The sequence below is a fragment of the Ips typographus genome, linkage group LG1 (genome assembly GCF_016097725.1).
Source record: "Ips typographus isolate SLU linkage group LG1, UJ_Ityp_2.0, whole genome shotgun sequence".
Taxonomy (NCBI): Eukaryota; Metazoa; Arthropoda; class Insecta; order Coleoptera; family Curculionidae; genus Ips; species Ips typographus.
The window spans coordinates 15,934,885-15,955,363 of record NC_138422.1 but is presented as its reverse complement, the minus strand read 5'-3'; the positions used below and the strand labels follow the sequence as shown (position 1 = coordinate 15,955,363).

The window sequence follows — 20,479 nt, the reverse complement described above, 5'->3', positions numbered from 1 at the left end:
CCTATTTTTATTGCCAATTATCAAAAATGTACAAAAACTACGAGCGTCAATGTGTAGAATCAGATAGACCTAGACACGTGTCACGAGGTGCTATGCCGTCCATAACTAACGCGGTCACGTGACAGAGTGAAGAAAAGAAAACAGTTATAATACAGTCTATACCTATAACTAATTTAGTTTATTTTTATTTATTTACTTATTTTCTTGACTTCACATTAATACTTTTATCAAATTATTCTTCTATGGATTGAAACACAAACTCAATCAACATTTACAGTTTATTAAATTCATAATTATTATTATCACAAATATACTTAAAATCGTTTACGCCTAAACTTTAACAGTTATTTTTTATCATGTAAAAGTAAATTTATAAAAATAAAATAACACAACTTGTAGCATTATAAAATAAAATGACAAACCTACAAAAAAATTCTAATAGTGACATTCATAGTAAATGGCATAAAAAAATCATAAATCCGATTTCAGTTTTACTAATATTATTGCATCTGACGTATCAATAAGTTTAAAATCAATATGATTTATCCGTTAAAACTACAATAATACTATAGCAAATCATACAATATTTTTGACTTTAAGTGCACTTAAATATGGACGCTTTCTCCAAAAACTGTTGCCGCCTCACAGCTTTCTCCTCTTCCAGCCTTTTTCTTTCGTCCTGTTCTTGGCGGATTTCTTCCTCAAATTTGCTTTTTTTGGACAGCTCAATTATCTGCAATTCACGTTTATTGTTACGATTATGAAATAGAGAATTAAATGAACAGACCTTTGCTTCAAAAAATTCTTTAGCTCCATTGACACCGACTTTTTCCACGTCGATTTCGGCTAAGCGCGCCAATTGACCCAATCCGGAATCTTCGTCCAATTCTCCAGCTTTAGCTTTCCGGAATACCAACATAAACTCGTGGAAGGATAAACGACCGTCATTGTCTTCATCCACCTAATGTCATTAATCAAACTTTAATATACAAATTTTGTAGAATGTTGATTGTACTTAATCTAACTGAAACCATGTGAAAAACTATTGTAAAGCTTTAAGTTAGGTTTTCCTAGACTCTAGGATATATTGCATAACTTGGCAACGTTGCTCTAATACGTACACCAACCCTCTTGAACGTTCCCAGTCAAAAACAGCGAACTTGTCAGTTTGACAGGTGTCCTAATTTGAAGAAGTAATTGCAACACTGGAAACTTTCTAATGTTGGATTTTGTCTTTGTAAATCAATATGTCAAAACTAATAGCATCTTCGAAAATTTCCAAATTATAGAGAATATAAAATGTAAAATAAATTTAATGACAGATGTCAGTGTGCCAAAACCGATGTGACGTCATTCAACAGGTGTTCAGTCAGGTGATCATTTTATCAGGAAGATTGTCTATGGACTTACTGACAGTTTCTTGTTACCATAGTCCTATCTATACTAAATATAACTATATGTTTCTGTTAAATATCTCGCAACTAGCAACACAGCACAAGGTTTTTTGGGGTAGAAATTCCAATTACAACTAATATAAATACGAAAACATACCTCTTTTATCATTTGCTTCAAGCCAATGTGGGTTTGCGGAGCCCCAAGAACCTCCATCATCCTTTTCAACTCGTCCAGGCTCAAAAAACCATCCTTATTGGTGTTAAACCTGAAACAAAAAAAATATTTTATGTAACGCCACTGGTTTCAACTTTTGACAGTCCCCGTATTACCGCAACGTTTGACATTATTGACAAACGGTTGAGTGAAAGCCAACAGCTGATTCGGACAGTTTGTTGAATGTTTACGTGCCAGTGTACGTGTACGTCGCTAGTTTGCTTATCAGTTCGCATCATCACATACCCAAAACAATTTCTGGCATGGATAAGTAAAATTACCGGTGCTACATTCATTTATCCCGTTATCGAAATGAGAGAGCAGTCACATAACAATGCAGTACATCAACGTAACAAAGCTCCTATTGTGCGCGACCATACTTAACCAGTGTTTGGCTTTTTTCAATCAACCCACTAAACCACAGCCAGATGAGTGTTTTTGCCAGTTGCAAGGCAAAATAGACGAGTGTTCTTGCAATATCGACACGGTGGACAGCTTTAACAATGTGAAAATCTACCCAAGGTTGCAGAGTTTGCTGGTCAAAGATTACTTTAGATTTTTCAAAGTAAACTTAAAAAGACCATGTCCCTTTTGGGCGGACGACAGTCGGTGCGCTATGCGTTATTGTCACGTAGAGTACTGCGAAGAAACTGCCATTCCTGCTGGGTTAAAGGGTGAGACAAAAAAGAGCAATCATGACAAATACAGTGAAAAACCCAATGAAAACTGCAATGAACATCACAATCTTGGCTACCTTAATAAGACCCTTAGTCAGAAAGCACAACATGATGTGCAACGGTGGGCGGCTCATGATGACGCCCAGGATAATTTTTGTCAAGAAGACGATCAAGGTGAGGGGGCGGAATATGTGGATTTACTTTTGAACCCAGAAAGGTTTACTGGATATGCTGGTGAGTCCGCCCACAGAATTTGGCGCACCATTTACCTAGAAAACTGCTTCAGGTAGGTTAAATTTTTAGCTACAGCTCAGTTTTGACTTAAAAAAAAAAATTTCAGACCTAAGAAAAGCTTCAGCTTCAATTCTTACATACAAACAGCCATGTTAAACAACATGTGCTTGGAAGAAAGGGCTTTTTACAGAGCCATTTCAGGCTTGCACGCCAGCATCAATATCCATCTGTGTGCTAACTATTTGCTGTCAAACAAAAATGGGTTGTCCTTGAAAGATCCTAAAGGAGAGTGGGGACCTAATTTGGAAGAGTTCACAAAGAGGTTTTCACCAGAATTTACTAGTGGAGAAGGTCCAAATTGGTTGAGAAATTTGTACTTTGTATACTTGATTGAACTTAGAGCTGTTGCCAAGGCTGCTCCCTATTTGGTGCGTGAAGGTTACTATACAGGTGGGTTTTTTGGCTAATTATCAGTTTATCTTTTAATAACATTATTTTTGCTTATGTGTGTGTGTGTGTGGGCTGTAAATAGTATTAGCAGCTTAGAGCATTATAAACACTGTCTGCTGATAAAAGGATAATTATTGATTGATTACAGGTAGAGATGGTCCAAGATAAATTTATATAAAATTATATAATTTTAATATTTCTTCTGTCAAAATAAACTTTGATAATTCTCCATCTTAATTTCAGGTAATGATTCTGAGGATTATGACACCCAAATGGCCATGAAAGATCTTCTGTCCGTCATCCAAAAATTCCCGGACCATTTCGACGAAACTAGCATGTTTAAAGGCACCAAAGAAGCAGAAAAACTAAAGTACGAATTCAAGCAACATTTTAGGAATATAACGCGTATAATGGACTGCGTGGGGTGTGACAAATGCAGGTTGTGGGGCAAATTACAAACACAAGGATTGGGCACAGCCTTGAAGATTTTGTTCAGCGGTCAATTCGACTATGACGTGTCCGGGAATTTGGTCAATAAAAAAGAAATGCAACTGAGTCGTAACGAAATTGTGTCTCTATTAAACGCTATAGGACGTTTGTCCACCAGCATTTACAAATTGGACGATTTCAGGCAAATGTTGAGATAGTACGAGAGGAATGAGATTCTGGTTGTCTGGACTATTTTGGTTAAAATTGTGCTGATTGTATATTTCAGTTTGGCCAGGTTTTAGATTGTAGGCTAAAAGATACTTAATGTTCTGTAGAGGAAATTATTCCATGACTTTGTGTGGTGGATGGAAGTTGCATTTATTTTTGGTTTAATCCTGCTGAAATATTGTCAAACACCTCTAGACTAATCCTAAAAAAAATGTTAAATATAGAGAAGAAGTGACATGCATTTGCATTTATAATTTACTAGGTAATCTGTGATGTATATACTATTGCAATTATTTATTATTATTGTTTTTAAACTGTTTATTTTAATATAAAAATCAGTCTATTAGTAGTTTTTTAACCACCTTTGTGTTTTTTTTTAAGAGTTTACAAGAAAGAAAGTGCACCAAACTGCTTTTTTGAAACTAAAATTTGACTAAACTTTAATTCGTAGTTCCGTTATTTGGGTTAATTAAATTTGTAGGAAATTTCATCCTCTACCAGATTGTAATTAAGGTGTTTTCTCCTTAAGGAGTTAACAAGTCAAAAAGTGACAGAGGAGCTACACAAAAAGGTTGCCCCACCGCACATTTAACCCACACTTGTACCATATAGGCAATCCTCTATTAGTAGGATGTAAATCTAACAACTATTACGAAAAAAAGTTAATTTATGGTGGTATAATATAGAAGAGGTGTGACGCACATCTCTAATCTGCCCATCCAATCTTTGTGATAAATTATTAATCGATTATTGTTGTTTGATGTTAATTCAAAAATATGCACGACAACATCATGTTAATTTAAAATTCAAAGATGCTTTTATTCCGTAATCAAATCTCGACAAAAGTTGGTCAGTAATAGAACCGCCGATTTAATTAATTAATACTTTCTTTTACTGCAGCCGAACCGAATAACATCGCAAATTTAATAAGTTTAATTACCATCTATACGTAATGTTTAATTGGCCTCGATTTTCTTTTCAAAGTGCGAAAAGTGGTACTTTTAAGCGGAGTTCGGGTAAGCAGTTAAAGCAGGGTTTCTCTGTCAGTTACACGGTTTTCCTATGACCAGTTTTAGTTTTATCACATCTGTATATTGTTAGAAAGGCCATATTAAACTTATTAAAAATATATACAGGGTGAGTCTGGGAAGCGACACCCCTTTGTTATTTCCTAAACAAGAAAAAAAATCAAATAATAATTCTAGGTGTGCATATGTTCTGCAGGGTGTCCCATAAGTAATGGTAAATAATTTAGTGACGTATTTATGGGGTCAAAATAATTCGATTTACATAGCACAACTTACCTCAGACAAAATTTCAACGAAAACAGAAATACAGGGGGTCAAAGTTATTTTTTTAAAATGGTCTTTTTTTAATTACTTGGAGTTATTCATGTAAAATTAGATATTCGGGGGTTTTTGAAGATAGCAAATTTAATTATCAACTTGGTGCTGGGTGCTGGTCATGATATTTGGCTTCTCCGACCAATTCAACGATTCAGAAAATTTTTGTTTAAGTAATTTCTCACTTGTAATGAGAAATGATCTAAGGTTCCATCCTCCAAGAAGATTACAAATTGCAATCATGTTTGGTACCGAATACTTTAATTGCAAATATCTCGTAAACTGTTGATCTTAAGGATGCCAACTAAGTATACCATTTTTGTTGAAAAATATTGGAAAACCGATACTCAAATTTCAGTTGTCACTTTGCCTTACCAGAAAAAAGTTAAAGTGATTTTAAAGCAAATCACTGGTTTTAGATGGTGATCTCTATAAGCTGGCTTAAAACTGAGTAGATGATTAAATTTGGCACCCTCGAATACCTAAATTTTAGCAAGAAACTACAAGGGGAGCGCGTGTTAAGTGAAAAAACTGCATTTTAAAAAAATAACTTTGATCCCTTGTATTTCTGTTTCTGTTGACTTTTTGTCTGAGATAAGTTGTGCTAAATCGAATTATTTTGACTCCATTAAATTATTTACCATTACTTATGGGACACCCTGTATATGTTGCAACACCAAACTGTTATACAGGGTGACTCATAATTGAGGTAACGTTTTTTTAACGGTATATCTTATTGGATATTTAAAAAGAACATTAAATTTGCAATATTTTAATATAATTTTTTTGAAATATTCAACATTTTCCAAAACTTCGTATTTAAATAATAGGAAGTTTCTATTACCTGATACTAGGTATCTGATGTGTCCAATGATAGTCCTTTCGACTACTGTCAATAATAATTAGAAATTTGAATTAGGCAAACATCATAGCAGATAATCAAATCAAATGATATATTATGACGCACCTTGATTGGGTTTAATACAATTTCCAAACAAACTTTATTAGATATTATGGAAAACTATAAAAGACGGTTACAATAATTGTAAATTGACGGTCATTTGAAGACAATGGAATTTAATTTATTTTTAATTAATTTGGATAAATTATGACACTACCATACTAGACCCAACCTGACCTAGTACCACGTAATAAAAACTGTCATATTTTATAAAATGTTGAATATTTTTGAAAAATAATTAATATTTGGCAATAACATGTAATATAAAAAATATTTTAAATTTAATGTACTTGATAAATACCTATACAATAAAATATACAGAATTTCATTAAAAAAAAAACATTGCTTTAACTGTTATTTCACTTATGAGTTACCCTGAATAATAGTTAGCAGTATAAGTATAACACCTTCAATTTAACAATCATTCAATTTTTTTTTAAGAAATAACAAGGAGGTGTCGTTTTTCAGACTCACCCTGTATAGGGTGTTCTATTTAAAAACCCCTACTTTGGAGTATAGGTACTGTTCTCGCGGAGTGAGTTTACCCGTGCGTCACGAATGCTACGTCATTTATAATTATATGAATCAAATCAAGTTTTTGTCAACAAACCTGTTGTGTTCATATTATAGAAAAGGGCGTGTCTAAAGCTTCGTCAGGTTTAAAATTTTGCGTGTATTGTCAGTCAGAAAGTAGACATCTTTGGCTGCAAATTTGCACTAAAACAACCTTATGCCAAAGCAAATATCTTCTGCTCTATCAGAAAGCTCTATCAAAAATATCTTGACCGAAATAACATTTTTTATTTATGAGAAGTCTCCGTTTGGATCATAGAATTCCGTCTAAATTTGAAACCTAATTTATTTACCAAAATTCGCAGAGATGTATCACCAATATGTAGTATTTCTTTAACTTTAAGCTCTTGATTTAGGTTCTGGATGGTTACATGTTTCTCTAAAATAAATACAACAAATTAAAAATTCAATAAGACATTCTGAGTGATGCTGTAGTATCTCATATTTCATTTTCAGGTTGCAATAATCTACTTATTTTATTTTAAACCCGCTGGAAAACATTTTAGACGCTTATTTTATTTTTTCGATGACTTTATTATTAATATGTTTGAAGAAATTTTTATGAAAAATCTATAATGCAACCCAAAAATCTCAGTCTCTGGAAACAATGAAATGTTAATAGATGTTTCTTACAAAAGTAGATATATTTTACTATTATTAACATACTATCGTTGTACATATTATATAATGTATTTCGAACATCCATTTTAGTGCTTTCAGATAAATCAGTGGTCTTGACCCGTCTATAACGTCTCAATTTAGGTTTTCTAGGTGAGGAAATCATAAGATTACTTGCTTGCTTTTCCCGAATCGAATAAACAGTTTTGCGGGAAATTTTCAAAGCAGCTGCAACCTTCTAGTATCAAAAAATACGTCAGTAAGAATATGTAAGGTCTTAAAATTTCTTATTTTCTTCATGAACAGATGATAAAGCTTCTAAAGGTCCTCCATTAGTTTTTTCCAATTCAAAATATTCACAAAGATTAAGAATTAACTGCTGGGCTTGTCTGTAGAGAATTTTTCCAGGCATTTTCTAAAAAAATACTGTAATAGTAAGTAATTCCGAATTTAGGAAAAACCAAATGGCTAAATAAAAATCATAATAGACACTCCCACTTTTTTTTTGAAAACAGGTTAGTAATTGTGCCAATTTTGGTTAGATCGTGACAGCCGACATAAAAAAAATAAAAATATTATTAATAATATTATGAAAGTACTTACAGTATGTTAAAAGCGTAGAAACAATAGCTCTTAAAAGAACTGTGGTGGTGTGGTAAATAGAAAACTTTATAAATGATTAACAACACAAAGAAACGGAAAAGAATTAATAGTAAACAAATCAAATAAATTTCGATGGTTGTCAAACTGACAATGACTGAAATAGAAGCGCTAATCAGTAAATGTTTTTTTTGGAAGACATTCACTTAGATATTTACCCTTTCTGAAAGTGAACAATAGACAAGGATGAAGTCAATAATGCATGTCTACTTCTAAATCACAGGGGGATGACGCACGGGTAAACTCAGACCGCGAGAACAGTATGTCAAAAACCATGACATGTAAAAATAAACTATGCCACTGAATTCTCTGAAAAATATGTTAGTTTTTATTTTTTCGGGGGTAATATCCCTAGTGCATTTAATTTTTCCGGAAAAATTCGGAAAAACGAGTTTCTAAGTAATTTGTTTTAACAAAGAGGTTTTAAATCCTCGTCTTCGACTCGGATGATTTTTAAAACCACTCTCGCTCATGCTATTTGTTAAAACAAACTACTTAGAAACGAGTATTCCAATTTTTCCACAGGAAAAATTAGATACACGATAGGGATATTTGGTAAGATTATTTCCTGAGTTAAATAAACATTTTATTTTAATTAAAACAATAAGAACAATAATTAATAAGAACAATAACTTTCAAGCTAGAAAGGGTAACACTATTCTTTATGTTGCTGTGAGGAGTGTGAAATTTTTTCGATTTTTTTTCCGGAAAAACTGCTGACAGCTAAGTTGACAGTTGTCAAGTGATTTTTCCACTTAAAATTTACATTTGTCATACTAATTCTTGATAGCGATTGGTCAAAATTGATAGGAAGGAAATAATCGACTTTAACAACTAACAGAGAAACAGCAAAGCTTCCAAAATCAGATAATATCCCAACAAAAATTGAACACCCTGTAGGTACTTACCTAATTATGACTTCTGAAAGTACTTTTTTTTTAATGTACTTTTACTGACTCAATTTAGTACCTCATTATAACGTTGATTTGCATCGAAAAATTTAAAAAAAACAATGACGCTGCTTAATTATTGTTTAATTAAATTATTACGGTTACCAAATGAGGTGAAAGTCCCTCGTGATTCACTTTTAACACCCATTGTGGACAAGTTGTTAGTTTACCTATCGGTTCCGTGTAATATAAAACAATCCACTTCACAGTTTTCTTTGTCAGTCCCTATTAGGGAAAAACCATGATAAATGTCCTAATAATGATTTCATGGTGACTTTACTTGCATAATAAAACAATTACTAGAAGCTTATCGTACAGTTTTTAGTCACGGACCACCGGATCGATGATGGATAATGCAAACAAACCATTAAAACCCAATTTTTAATAAATTCACTATAAAGTATCAATCATTCATTTTGAAGGCCGTAGGCCTTGGATGCATATATGACCAACGCCCAGTTAATACAAACAAGAAAACGTTCTTTGAACCAAACACACACACAGTGAGAGTACAACGATCTAATAGCATAATCTATATACAAAAGAGTAAAATCATGACACGTGCACTTAAAAAAGGCGGTTCTGTTTGTGGAACGTGAATGGTTATATTTTTTGGGCTCTAAAAGGCAAATATAGGCCTGCAAACTTGTGAACTTTATAACGTGTGAACACATTAAAAGCTCAAGAACGCACGTACGAGCACTTTGAGCCTAAAAGCATGTTAATGTTTTATATGTATAGTTGTTTTTCTTGACGGTCGGCCGGTTTTAATGCCCTGTTTTTTTGTTGTGCGTTTAACAAGTGCATCCTGTAGGTTAAAATCTAATAAAATAACTTAAAACCTTATTGGCTATATGGCAAATCAAAATTGATCAGCCAGAACAAAACTATAGATTTAATACATTTTTGACAATTTTTTTCTGAACAGAGCGCAGGAAATATTACAAGAAATTTTGTATTTCACTCAGTAGGAATTCAGTAAAGTTAGCAAAAATAAAAAAGAAAATTCTCTAAATATTCAAATTCTATTCCCCCTTTAGAGAATTATTACCACTAAATAGTCCACTGTTGGACACCCTGTATACAGTGAGTGGTGGTATACAGTGTAATTTGGACCACACTGCATATGCAATAATTTGCATATGTCCAACAGGGCGGAGGGCTATTATTTCGTCAATGACACCTATTAAGGTCAATTCTCTACGAAATAATCCCCACGGTCAAAGTAGACCCTTCGGGCCAGAGGCCCTCGTGTTCTACCCTATCAACCTGATGCATTATTTTCCTTTGTTGTTTGTTTGTTTGGCGAACCGGGGGTGCAGCGCCCCAGAAACGTATAGGCCTCCTGTATGGGCCCGTCACGTCCCGAGGTTTTTGGTAGCTACAGCAGTCCAGTCGACTTTATAAAGTCAACCAGTCTGCTAGGTCTTAGCTCCTTGATTGCCCTGGGCGTCATTATTGACTGTCCCAGGAATGTTGTCCACGAACGAGTGAAGGCTGGACGCCACATTAAGATGTGTCCTGCCGACTCTTCCTCTTCCAAGCATCTTCGATAAGTAGGATCCTCGGTTATACTCATCAAGTACTGATGCCGTCTCAGCTGGCAGTGGCCAGTCAGTAGGTTGGTCATTGCCCTTATAAGTTCTCTCTGCTTAGTTCCAGCAGGTATTTTGTATTTTTGACTGAGGGGCCACTGATGAGTTCTTTGGCCTGCCTCATACCTATGGCGGAGTCCCAGCGTTCTTCCTCCCAACAGCTGCTGGGCTAAAGATTTTAGCGACTGGATCACCCTGCTATTGGCGATCCCCACAGTCGGCTCTGGACCAACAGGCACTTTCAGAGTGCCCAGTTTTGCCAGTCAATCCGCCTCTTCATTTCCCGGAATAGCAGCATGTCCCGGAACTCACACAAGACGTATGTCGTTCTTTTGGGCCAGCTTTTCCAGGCTTGTTTTGCACTCCAGAACCAATTTGGAGTGCACTACCTCAGCACTGATTGCCATGATGGCAGCTCGGCTGTCAGAACAAATGTTAATTGTGTCTTCCTGTCGCGGGCCCAAAAGTAGTTCTAGCCCACAATACAGGATCGCAAGCATCTCAGCCTGGAATACAGTAGCGTGTGTACCCAATGCAAAGTGCTTCGCTGTTTGGCCTGTCTCAGCGCAGACACCTGCTCCCGTCAGCCCCCCTCTACTGGATCCATCCGAAAACCAGTTGGATCCATCACGGACGACCCCCGGAGCAGCTCCATTCTCCCACTCCTCCCGCTCGGTAATTACAACTTTGAGGAAGTTTGAGGGCTGTAGCCTTCTAGGCATATGGTCACTACTCCTAAGAAGTATTGGGCACCGTTCAGTGGCCCAATCCCATATACAAGAGTGTCCATACGTGCAAACTTGTAATTGATCCATAGTGCGCAGCCTATATGCTGTCCCTATGGCTTCCATTTTTATGTGAAGGTCCAAGGGCACGAAGTTGAGCAGCACTTCAAGTGCTCTCGTGGGGGCAGTTCTCATGCCTCCCGTTATCGCAGTGCTTGCGAGCCTATGTAACCTATCTTTGTGTGCGCACGTCATATTTTTCCACACATGGCCACCAGACAAAAGGGCCCCATATGTTAGTATAGGTCTGACTATGGCGCAGTAAGCGCTAGCTTAGCTAGTGGGCCACCTTCGGTTGTAATCCCCAGGTGCCACCACAAGCCCTCCTGCAAGTCCTCAGTGCAAACGAAGCTTTCCTGATTTTACAAGTTATGTGCTCCCACCATGACAATTTAGCGGCCAGGTAGATACCCAGGTACTTAATCGACTGACTGTAGTTTAGTGTTACACCAGAGAGAATTATCTCTGGTCGTATTCCTTGGTCACGCTTTCTGCTGAAGAGCATAAGCTGTGCTTTTGCCGGGTTGACTCTTAACCCGACTAGGTGGCACCAGTTATCGACCATTCGCAGCGCCCTAGCTATAGCGCCGCGAAGCCTGTCCCTTGTTCCGTTACAGAGAATAACTATGTCGTCTGCATATGCCTGTGCATACAGGCCAGAGGGGAGAGTACTTCTCCCTGAGGACAGCACCTTGCGGCAACCACCATGGACCGATCTCCGTGCATTTCGCCTGAATGCTGCGACTGGACAGCATGAAACAAATCCACTATCTTAGAGAGAGCTCAACGTTGCCTTCAGTAAAGCTCATTAGACTTATGGGCCTGAAAGCCTTTGGGTTAGTGTAGTCTGAGCGTCTTATGGTCCTTATAATGCCCTTGGTATCTAAATTACTATACTTATAATTTTTTTATGCACATTTTTTGACGTTGGATCGGCATATACAAGGCGATCAATGTAATAGTTATGATGTCAAACTTAACTTTTTCGAATAGACGGTCGCACGGTCCTAAAAATACTGCACCGGATTTTGAATCACCCTGTAAATTTTAAACCAAATACTTCTGCGCGTAAATGTTACTAGTATTATTAGACCAATTCTACAATCAAATCTTCTCACTTAACGTCTTAACAACAAAATCGCTGGCAATTTATATTAGATACTTGATTATAGCGTGAAAGTATTCTCAGTGGCAATATTATTGTGTATATTAAGATAATTTTTGCGTGCAAAGATAGAAGAAACGACCTTTCACCAGTCAGATCGACAGTTCAATCGAACACATTTTCCATTTCTATGGAATGGTTTATCAACCTGTTTTTTAGGCTTTTACTTCGCAGCGGAATGACTTTTACAAACAAGAAGGCATTAAACTGAGATTACATCTCGTTCGCCTCGACACGTATGTGTATATACAAGAAACCCATAAAAATAATAAAACATTGCAGCAATTTTTATTATTGTTATCTCTAGATACGCTATTTTCTGCTTTGGGTTTCTTAAGTTGTTTACGATGCGTAACATGTGCAGATCGAAGCCTTGTAACTTGCAACCATCCAAGGAATTCTATTTATATTTGCGAGGAAAAATTAAATAAATCTCAAGTTCACGGTGTTGATTTGTTGTATATCAATAACAATTCAATTTAAACGAGTATAAAATATAGAGGAAGTAAACAGTTAGTCATTTTCTTGCCAATGCGCGGTCCAATGTTATAGTTTAAATGATTCATATCGTTAATGATACGTATCACACTGATTCATTAATGACTAAAAGTGTAAAGTATATGTTAATTTATTAGTGCACCCTTGACAAAGCTCTAATTTGAAAATCAATACATCAGCTTCGCCAAAGTGAACCAACACCGGCTATTTTTAACCTGACCCGCATAGATTTACCCTGATTTCAATTATTAAAGCAAATAAACGTTCCCGGGGGTAAATGGTTTCTAAAATTAGAGAATATACCGTAAAGTCATTTTTGGCCTTTGTGTGATATTTTCGGTTGTCCTATTTAAATAAAAGTTCAGCAGGAAAAGCGTCTACCATTAATAAAATAAAGCAGTCTGCAAACATTGATAAGAAATGTCGTTCTGATAATTTCGTCGACATCCGAGAAAACTTTAAAATTCGATCTTTTGTTTAGTGTGTACTTGCTTTTATACTTGATTACTTAATTATGAAATCATACTATGCGCATGCAAACAGAGGGTTGGAAAGGAGGAATTAAACCTTATTCGCACCTTAAGGATTTATAACGATTAAGTGATTAATTACTTTTGTTAATGAACACAAATTTAGGGAGTGTCAATAGCACCACCTTGTTTTGTCATTTTTTTAGTCTGAAACCATACTAAAAAGTATTAAAAGTTTAATTAACGCAGTTCAGTCCAACAAGTTTTAAGCACTGTACGTAGACAGTACACTTGTATAGTAAATAACATTAAGTTCAAGTAATTAGTTTGTGTATAGAAAACTGCTTTATGGTTCGATTTCCCTAGATCCGCATTAAGGTACCCTTAATTTCCCCTTTAATTCATTTTCTAATAAAGATGATTAAAATTGGTTGATTTTCAGACATTTTTTATTTTTTTTGTAACTGATTTAATCGAAAAATTAGGTTTTAACATTTTTGGCGGAAAATTTAAAATATTTTTATGAATTAAGAAGTATATTTAGGTGAATTTGACACCCAAACAGGGTAATTCAAATTCGACCCTCACCATTGGGATCTCGGAAACTATAAGAGATACGAAAAAGTTTAAATTGGGGCAACGTTGAGCGATTTGAAACTGAACCAAATGCAGTTTTAGAAATTACGATTTTTTAATTACTTACTTACTTACTACTAAAAAACTGAAATTTTGATTTTTTGTTTTTATTTATTTCTAACTTTATTTGCAGATATATCCCAAAACCGAAAAAAAAATTCAGTACCACTTTTTATCAGCTATACGATGACGGATTCATATTTGCCGTCCGACGTTTCGTTCATCATCAACTTTCTTTTTGGTTATGGACGCCATATTGGATTTTTACACGACCAAATACAGCATTTTATTCCGAATTCAGTGATGTATGACAACAACTTATGAGTTGCTTAAAGCATCATTCACATAAACTTTATGGCTATTGCAAGGGTAAGGTATGTGTACTGTTAAAAGTTAGGTACATTATAAACTAATGTACTGTTCATACTTGTATACTGTGGAATTAATAACTTAATAGTAGTGCAAAACCTATCTAGCTTTTAGCTTTTACTCTTAAGTTTTGCCACCTTAATACAAGCAACCAATAAGGAGAGCCATTTCAGACGTTTGACACATGCGTATTTCTGTTGTCAATTAACTGTTCAAAATTCGAAAATTTGAAAAATGCTTTTTTGTATTTGTTTATGATTGTCTGTTTAGTTTGTACCTAATTATCTTTTTTGAAACAAATAGTCGAAGTCTAGACAATGGTTACTATTATTAGTATGACGTTTATGTCTTGTGTACCTGAAATCTTAACCTGATTCCTATTTTATAATTTTAATTTTGAGTTTATTGTGAATGCTGTCATTTGTCTACTTCTTGCAGTGCACTTGCCATTAACAGTACAAATACACTGCATGTTATGTGAATGTTACTTTAGCTGTCTTTGAATACCGTCAAAAATGGCCTAATTTTAAAGTCAATGACAAAATGGCGGCAGTTACAGCAAAACGGACAATAGATTCATGTTCTCCATGACAAAATTAGTTACAAATGCAATATGACGGTGATCAGTGTAGTAGGCCAAGAAAACCCTTCATTTGAAGAAAATGTCGGTGCATTTTTCCAAAAATGAATTGATTAAACATTCCATAGAGATATCATATGATCGTAGGTAGCTAATAAATGAAGTTATCACGTGACGTTGAGCGCGCACTGTTAAGTTGCCCCGTTTGGCAACTTAACAAGCCGCTAGAGGGCGTCAAATTTGATTACCTTTTTACGGACATTTTGCTAAATCTCTCGAGAACGATTTGAGTGAGGTACAACTCACCCGTTGACCTTAAAAACTTACCCCATAATTTTTTTGGAAAATGTTTGAATTTTGAAAAACATTAACTGCATTTATTAGTTCAGGATAATGATAGATATGTGAGGTAAAGTGTCATTTGTTAAAATGCCATTTTTTTTGGGTGCCATGTCTTGAAAACTGTCAAAAATGTCATAATTTTAAGGTCGGTGACAAAATGGCGGCAGTTACAGCAAAACGGACACCGGATTCGTGTTCTTCATGCCAAAGTTAGTAAAAATTACAGATTTAAATCCAACATGGCGGCGGTCAGTATAGTATCCTAGGAAAAAGTTTCAAGCAATTTTTAACAAATTTCAAGCAATTTGTTAAATTCCTTTGTATTTTTTTCTCGGTAACGGTTAATCACTTTTGAGTATAAAGACGTATTTGCCTGTTATTTCTGCTTTGAAAAGGTATACCTCAGTCATGTCGCTATGGGCAACCGTTTTCGAGAAAAATGCGTTTGAACTACTAAATGTACGTTAATCTCAGTCTAAAACAGTCTCCAGAAGTAGCTCTGTAAGTATCAACTTTTGGATTAAGGCAAATATGGCTAAATCGCTTTATTTTGACACCAGACCTTTCAGGGACACCCTGTATATGGATTTCGTCATCTTTTACGTTTCATGTAACGTATTTACGAAGTGAAAAATCAAAAAACGCAATAAGCAGATTATTATAACAAGTATGTAAATACAAAGGTATATGCGAAAGTATTAAAATATTAAAAAATAATTTCGTGACTGACAAAACTGTAAAAACTTGAGCTGGTTTAACACTGATAAGAGAGCAATAAGTTGAATTTCTATAGCAAATTCTGACTGAAATATTGTATGTTAATGAAACTGACTGGAAATTATTACTGTATATTTCAGAATAGTTACCTTTTAAAAGTAGCTTCATACTGTCTGATTTCCTTCCTGGAAAATTCGTGAAACTCCGTAAAAATATTGACCACCTTGTACTTGAATTTGACTTCTGCCCCACTGTCCAGGGCCTCGTTAATTTCCTGTCTCCTGACTAAAACCGAGCTAAGTTCAGCGTCAGCGGGCATGTTTACCAAAATTACACGTTAAAACAAAATTCACAAAATTACAAAATCACCCGACTGAATGCGGCACGTGAGATGAATGAACACTGAACCGAAGGCGCGCAATTTCAAACTTGAATTGATAAAAACATTGCGGTATCCGTAGTATTTTAAACTCTGTTTCGGACGAATGCGCAAGCACCAGGAAATCGCCGAGCTGGGGGAGGCCGGTTCGTAACGCAGTACCTCACCCTTGTACGCCCCTGCTAGGTACGTAGAAACGTCGGCAAAAACCCCAATGAATGAATAAACACTGAACGTAATCTAGATATACAATCGTGAAAACCAAATCTGTAAAAAGCTGTCCATACTGGTTTAAAATTTTAAAAGTGAAATAAACTAAAAACTTATGTCGTTCAGGCTTGAACTTAAAGAAGCGCAGTCCGAAGGATCGACAAAAGGAATCACATGAAAAAATAACTACAAACTTTTAAATAAGTATAAAAATGCTTAAGCTAAAACTCTACTAGTAAACTAGATATATGATAAGTGCATGATGTAAAAATTCGCATTTATTTAATAAAACAAAAAGGGAAAAGGAACATGATGAAGATTGAAGACAAAAAAAAACAGTTGCAGACGAGAAGCGGTATATAATATGAAATTACAGTGACAACTACAAAACAAAGAAAAGTAGTCACAAAAGCAAAAGTTCTCTAGAATCTAGAGATACAACTTTACTTATGAGTAACAGTTTTTATTTTCAACCAGGTATGTAATAACGTTATTTCTTATGTGTAAACCAGGTTGAAAGATGAAAATTACCTGCTTTTACTTTCCACCTGGGTAAATGTCACTTTCCACCCGGGTGAATGTCTTCAGAAATCTCCATGTTAAAAGCACTTTAAGAAACGTTTCAGTTCAAAATATTAAAGACGGAATAGCACAATAATGATGTTGTCAAGATTGTAAACAAATCACCAGTCGTTTATTATGGTTGAAGTCATAACTACTTGTACACCTATACTACCTTATTGTTAGAGACTATTAGCAATCAATATTTCACTGAATGATTTATTAAAAGTTCGATGAGCTTTTGATAAATGGTTGAAAATAAAATAGTATACAAACTACGGTGGAAAGTTTAATTTCTGTCTCGAGATAAACCAACTACCTAATCTCTCGAAAGAAATCAAACACTTTCGACCTGAGTATGTAATATACTATTAAACAAGCTGTTTGAAAAAACCCAAAATTTTGTAAACTTTATTGACGTCACTTATAGTTAGTGATATTGATTAAACAAACTTATTATTGTTATTTAGGGCGTATTTTGCTTTTCACGACTTTTGATCATCAGAATGTAAGTAAAAATCATCAAGTAATGTCAAACCCGCTTTGCATGCATTATTTATGCTTTATGAATATAAGGGACAAAAAATACGTCTATATTGACGTATTCTGTAAAATCAGCAATTTATTGAAGCAGCCTTGTGCGTTATTAAGCCATTAAGTGCATTCGTTTTGTCCGTATACAAATGCGGGCGGCAAAATCTAAACAGGGGAATATGAAAAGGGTCTCTAATTAGACGAGGAGTCTAATTACCATACAGTACAATGCTTAGAGTGTATTTAGTGAATTAGGGTTACATTTATATTGCACATAAAGTGCTTGTTGTTCTATCATAAATCAATTTTTCAATCAAAATGCACAGCCACTTCAGGATGATATTGCATCAATCCTAGTATACTAGATAAGAAATTGTAAACAAAACTATGATAACATTAATAGTCTGTCTAGGTATAATAATAATTAAAGATCATAACAGCAATCATGCAATGCAGAATAGATTTAGTTTTTTTGTGTAATTTTGAAAATAAACAATTAAGTACTTTTTTATATAAAATTACGATAATGTTCCCAGTGTTTTCAGTGAGATAAAACAAAACCACTAGTAAGTTTCATTTATCCATTATCGATACTTAAACAATCCGTAGATGGATAAAAATAAACACAAGCAGCCATATGCAGCATAAAATGCAGCTGCAGCAATTTCCTATAGATCCACGTTGTAAATATGTAAGCTATTTGGTTTGGTACACCCTTTATGTTCAGGTTACACCCGCATAGGCCCTTTTATACGGAACGTTCCACCTGGTGGTTCTAGCGAGTGGTACTACATCGATCGATTATACCGAATTTTCGGTAAAACCCTGAATATATAGAGATTACGTGATATCAATTATTAATATTTTCTTTAAAAACAAAATGACATATAAGAATAGATTATAATAAAATAATAAACATTAGTGGTGTAAAGTATACCTTTGTACAGGGTGGGCAAATAAGCGAGGTAAGCGGCTGTACCTCCGAAACTAATAATCGTAGTGAGTTACGGTAAAAAAATTTATAGGTTAAGTAGGCAAGGGAAAATGCTGGAAATTATTTTCAAGTTTCCAAGATGGCTACCAGAGGGCGTTTGCGCCATCTTGAATTACATAAAGTTACGTTTCTTGTGATTTTCCCCAATGAATGTAACAAAAAAGTATTTGCGTTTTAATGTTAACTTAAAGTCGAACATTTTTTGAAAAAAACATTTTTCTCTATCTTTCGAAATAAAGTGGTGGGGGGTATTTGAATGTTGTTTTAAATAAATGCCTGTAACTGCGAAACGTCTTTAATACATTTGGATAAATTTGGTATCATTGAAAAGAGCATTTCTTGGGCTTTTAGGTTTCTTCTGATAATGACAGTTGTGACCTAAACGGCCGCCGATAGAGGGCGCTATTTGATATTATAACCAAAATAATGGATTTTCTCAAAAAATTTAAATGCAATGATATGACTTGTAGACTAGAAAATAGACAAATGACTAACCAATAAGCCTGCGCAAACCGCATCTTAATATTTTTTTTTTTTTTATTTTTTTTTTCTTTTTTTGTGATTTGTCTATTTTCTAGTCTACAAAAAGTCATATCATTGCATATAAATTTTTTGAGAAAATCCATTATTTTGGTTATAATATCAAATAACGCCCTCTATCGGCGGCCGTTTAGGTCACAACTGTCATTATCAGAAGAAACCTAAAAGCCCAAGAAATGCTCTTTTCAATGATACCAAATTTATCCAAATGTATTAAAGACGTTTCGAAGTTACAGGCATTTATTTAAAACAACATTCAAATACCCCCCACCACTTTATTTCGAAAGATAGAGAAAAATGTTTTTTTCAAAAAATGTTCGACTTTAAGTTAACATTAAAACGCAAATACTTTTTTGTTACATTCATTGGGGAAAATCACAAGAAACGTAACTTTATGTAATTCAAGATGGCGCAAACGCCCTCTGGTAGCCATCTTGGAAACTTGAAAATAATTTCCAGCATTTTCCTTTGCCTACTTAACCTATAAATATTTTTACCGTAACTCTCTACGATCATTAGTTTCGGAGATACAGCCGCTTACCTCGCTTATTTGCCCACCCTGTACTCTAATAAAGCTAAGCTAATATTAGTCCAGCATGATTTAAAAATCATTATTACTAATAAAGTTTAATTAAATCAGTTTATTTTAGTTGAATAATTAGCCACTTAATGACTATTACTAATATTTCAACAATCGCTCGGTTGTCTCATTATATTTTATCTAGATTGCGATTCATCCTTGGAATGATATAAACTAATCTAATAGCTAGAATATACTGTGTACACTTAGGTTAATTGAAAAAAAAAGGGCAAGGGTTTACATCCTGTTTGCATGGATTGGCAAACATTATTAGGTTTAACCACTTCCTTCACATTCAAAGGGTTTTATTTCCTGGTTGTTGAAGCATATAAGAAATTTCACTCTCATTAATATAATTTAACACATTTTTACCAACATTTTGCCTAATTCGTATACACCAGCTGTTTAAGGTTACGACTTTCGATAGTAACCATTAAATAACCGAATGGTAGCACGTATCAAACGCATTTTGATCGCGATTATGTATTCGAAAAAAAGGAAAGTGAAATCTGTGATCGATGGGAAATCCTCTGTCACCTGTTAATCGATTACATTGTTTTCTTCAGTGTAAAAACACGGAAGTTCCTTCCTCTTTGGCAATCTGCTCACGGTTCACCTTTCGTTTATTGTGATTTTCCTTGTTTCCGCTTTTAGCAGAGCAGTCTCCTTTAAACGTAACTTTTTCTTCTCGAGTGTGTTATTACTCAGTTTCCGTACGCATAATTATCATAAGTCGTACGTGGGGTACATGACACGTTTTTGTAACAGAATGTTAATCAAAATGAGATGTTCC

The 20,479-nt window shown here is 34.7% G+C and overlaps 2 protein-coding genes across 2 annotated transcripts; one reads left to right on the top strand and one right to left on the bottom strand.

Moving 5' to 3' along the window:
- Positions 1-260: 260 nt before the first annotated feature.
- Positions 261-16,355, bottom strand: Swip-1 (EF-hand domain-containing protein D2 homolog Swip-1). Its single transcript, XM_081980970.1, has 4 exons — positions 16,038-16,355; positions 1,552-1,660; positions 788-961; positions 261-733 (listed from the first exon to the last, which is right to left on the bottom strand). The coding sequence occupies exons 1-4, from the start codon at positions 16,205-16,207 to the stop codon at positions 596-598; spliced, it is 591 nt and encodes a 196-aa protein (XP_081837096.1). The 5' UTR covers positions 16,208-16,355; the 3' UTR covers positions 261-595.
- On the top strand, positions 1,790-3,973 carry Ero1L (endoplasmic reticulum oxidoreductin-1-like protein). Its single transcript, XM_081980753.1, has 3 exons — positions 1,790-2,571; positions 2,626-2,969; positions 3,213-3,973. The coding sequence occupies exons 1-3, from the start codon at positions 1,943-1,945 to the stop codon at positions 3,614-3,616; spliced, it is 1,377 nt and encodes a 458-aa protein (XP_081836879.1). The 5' UTR covers positions 1,790-1,942; the 3' UTR covers positions 3,617-3,973.
- Positions 16,356-20,479: the final 4,124 nt, after the last annotated feature.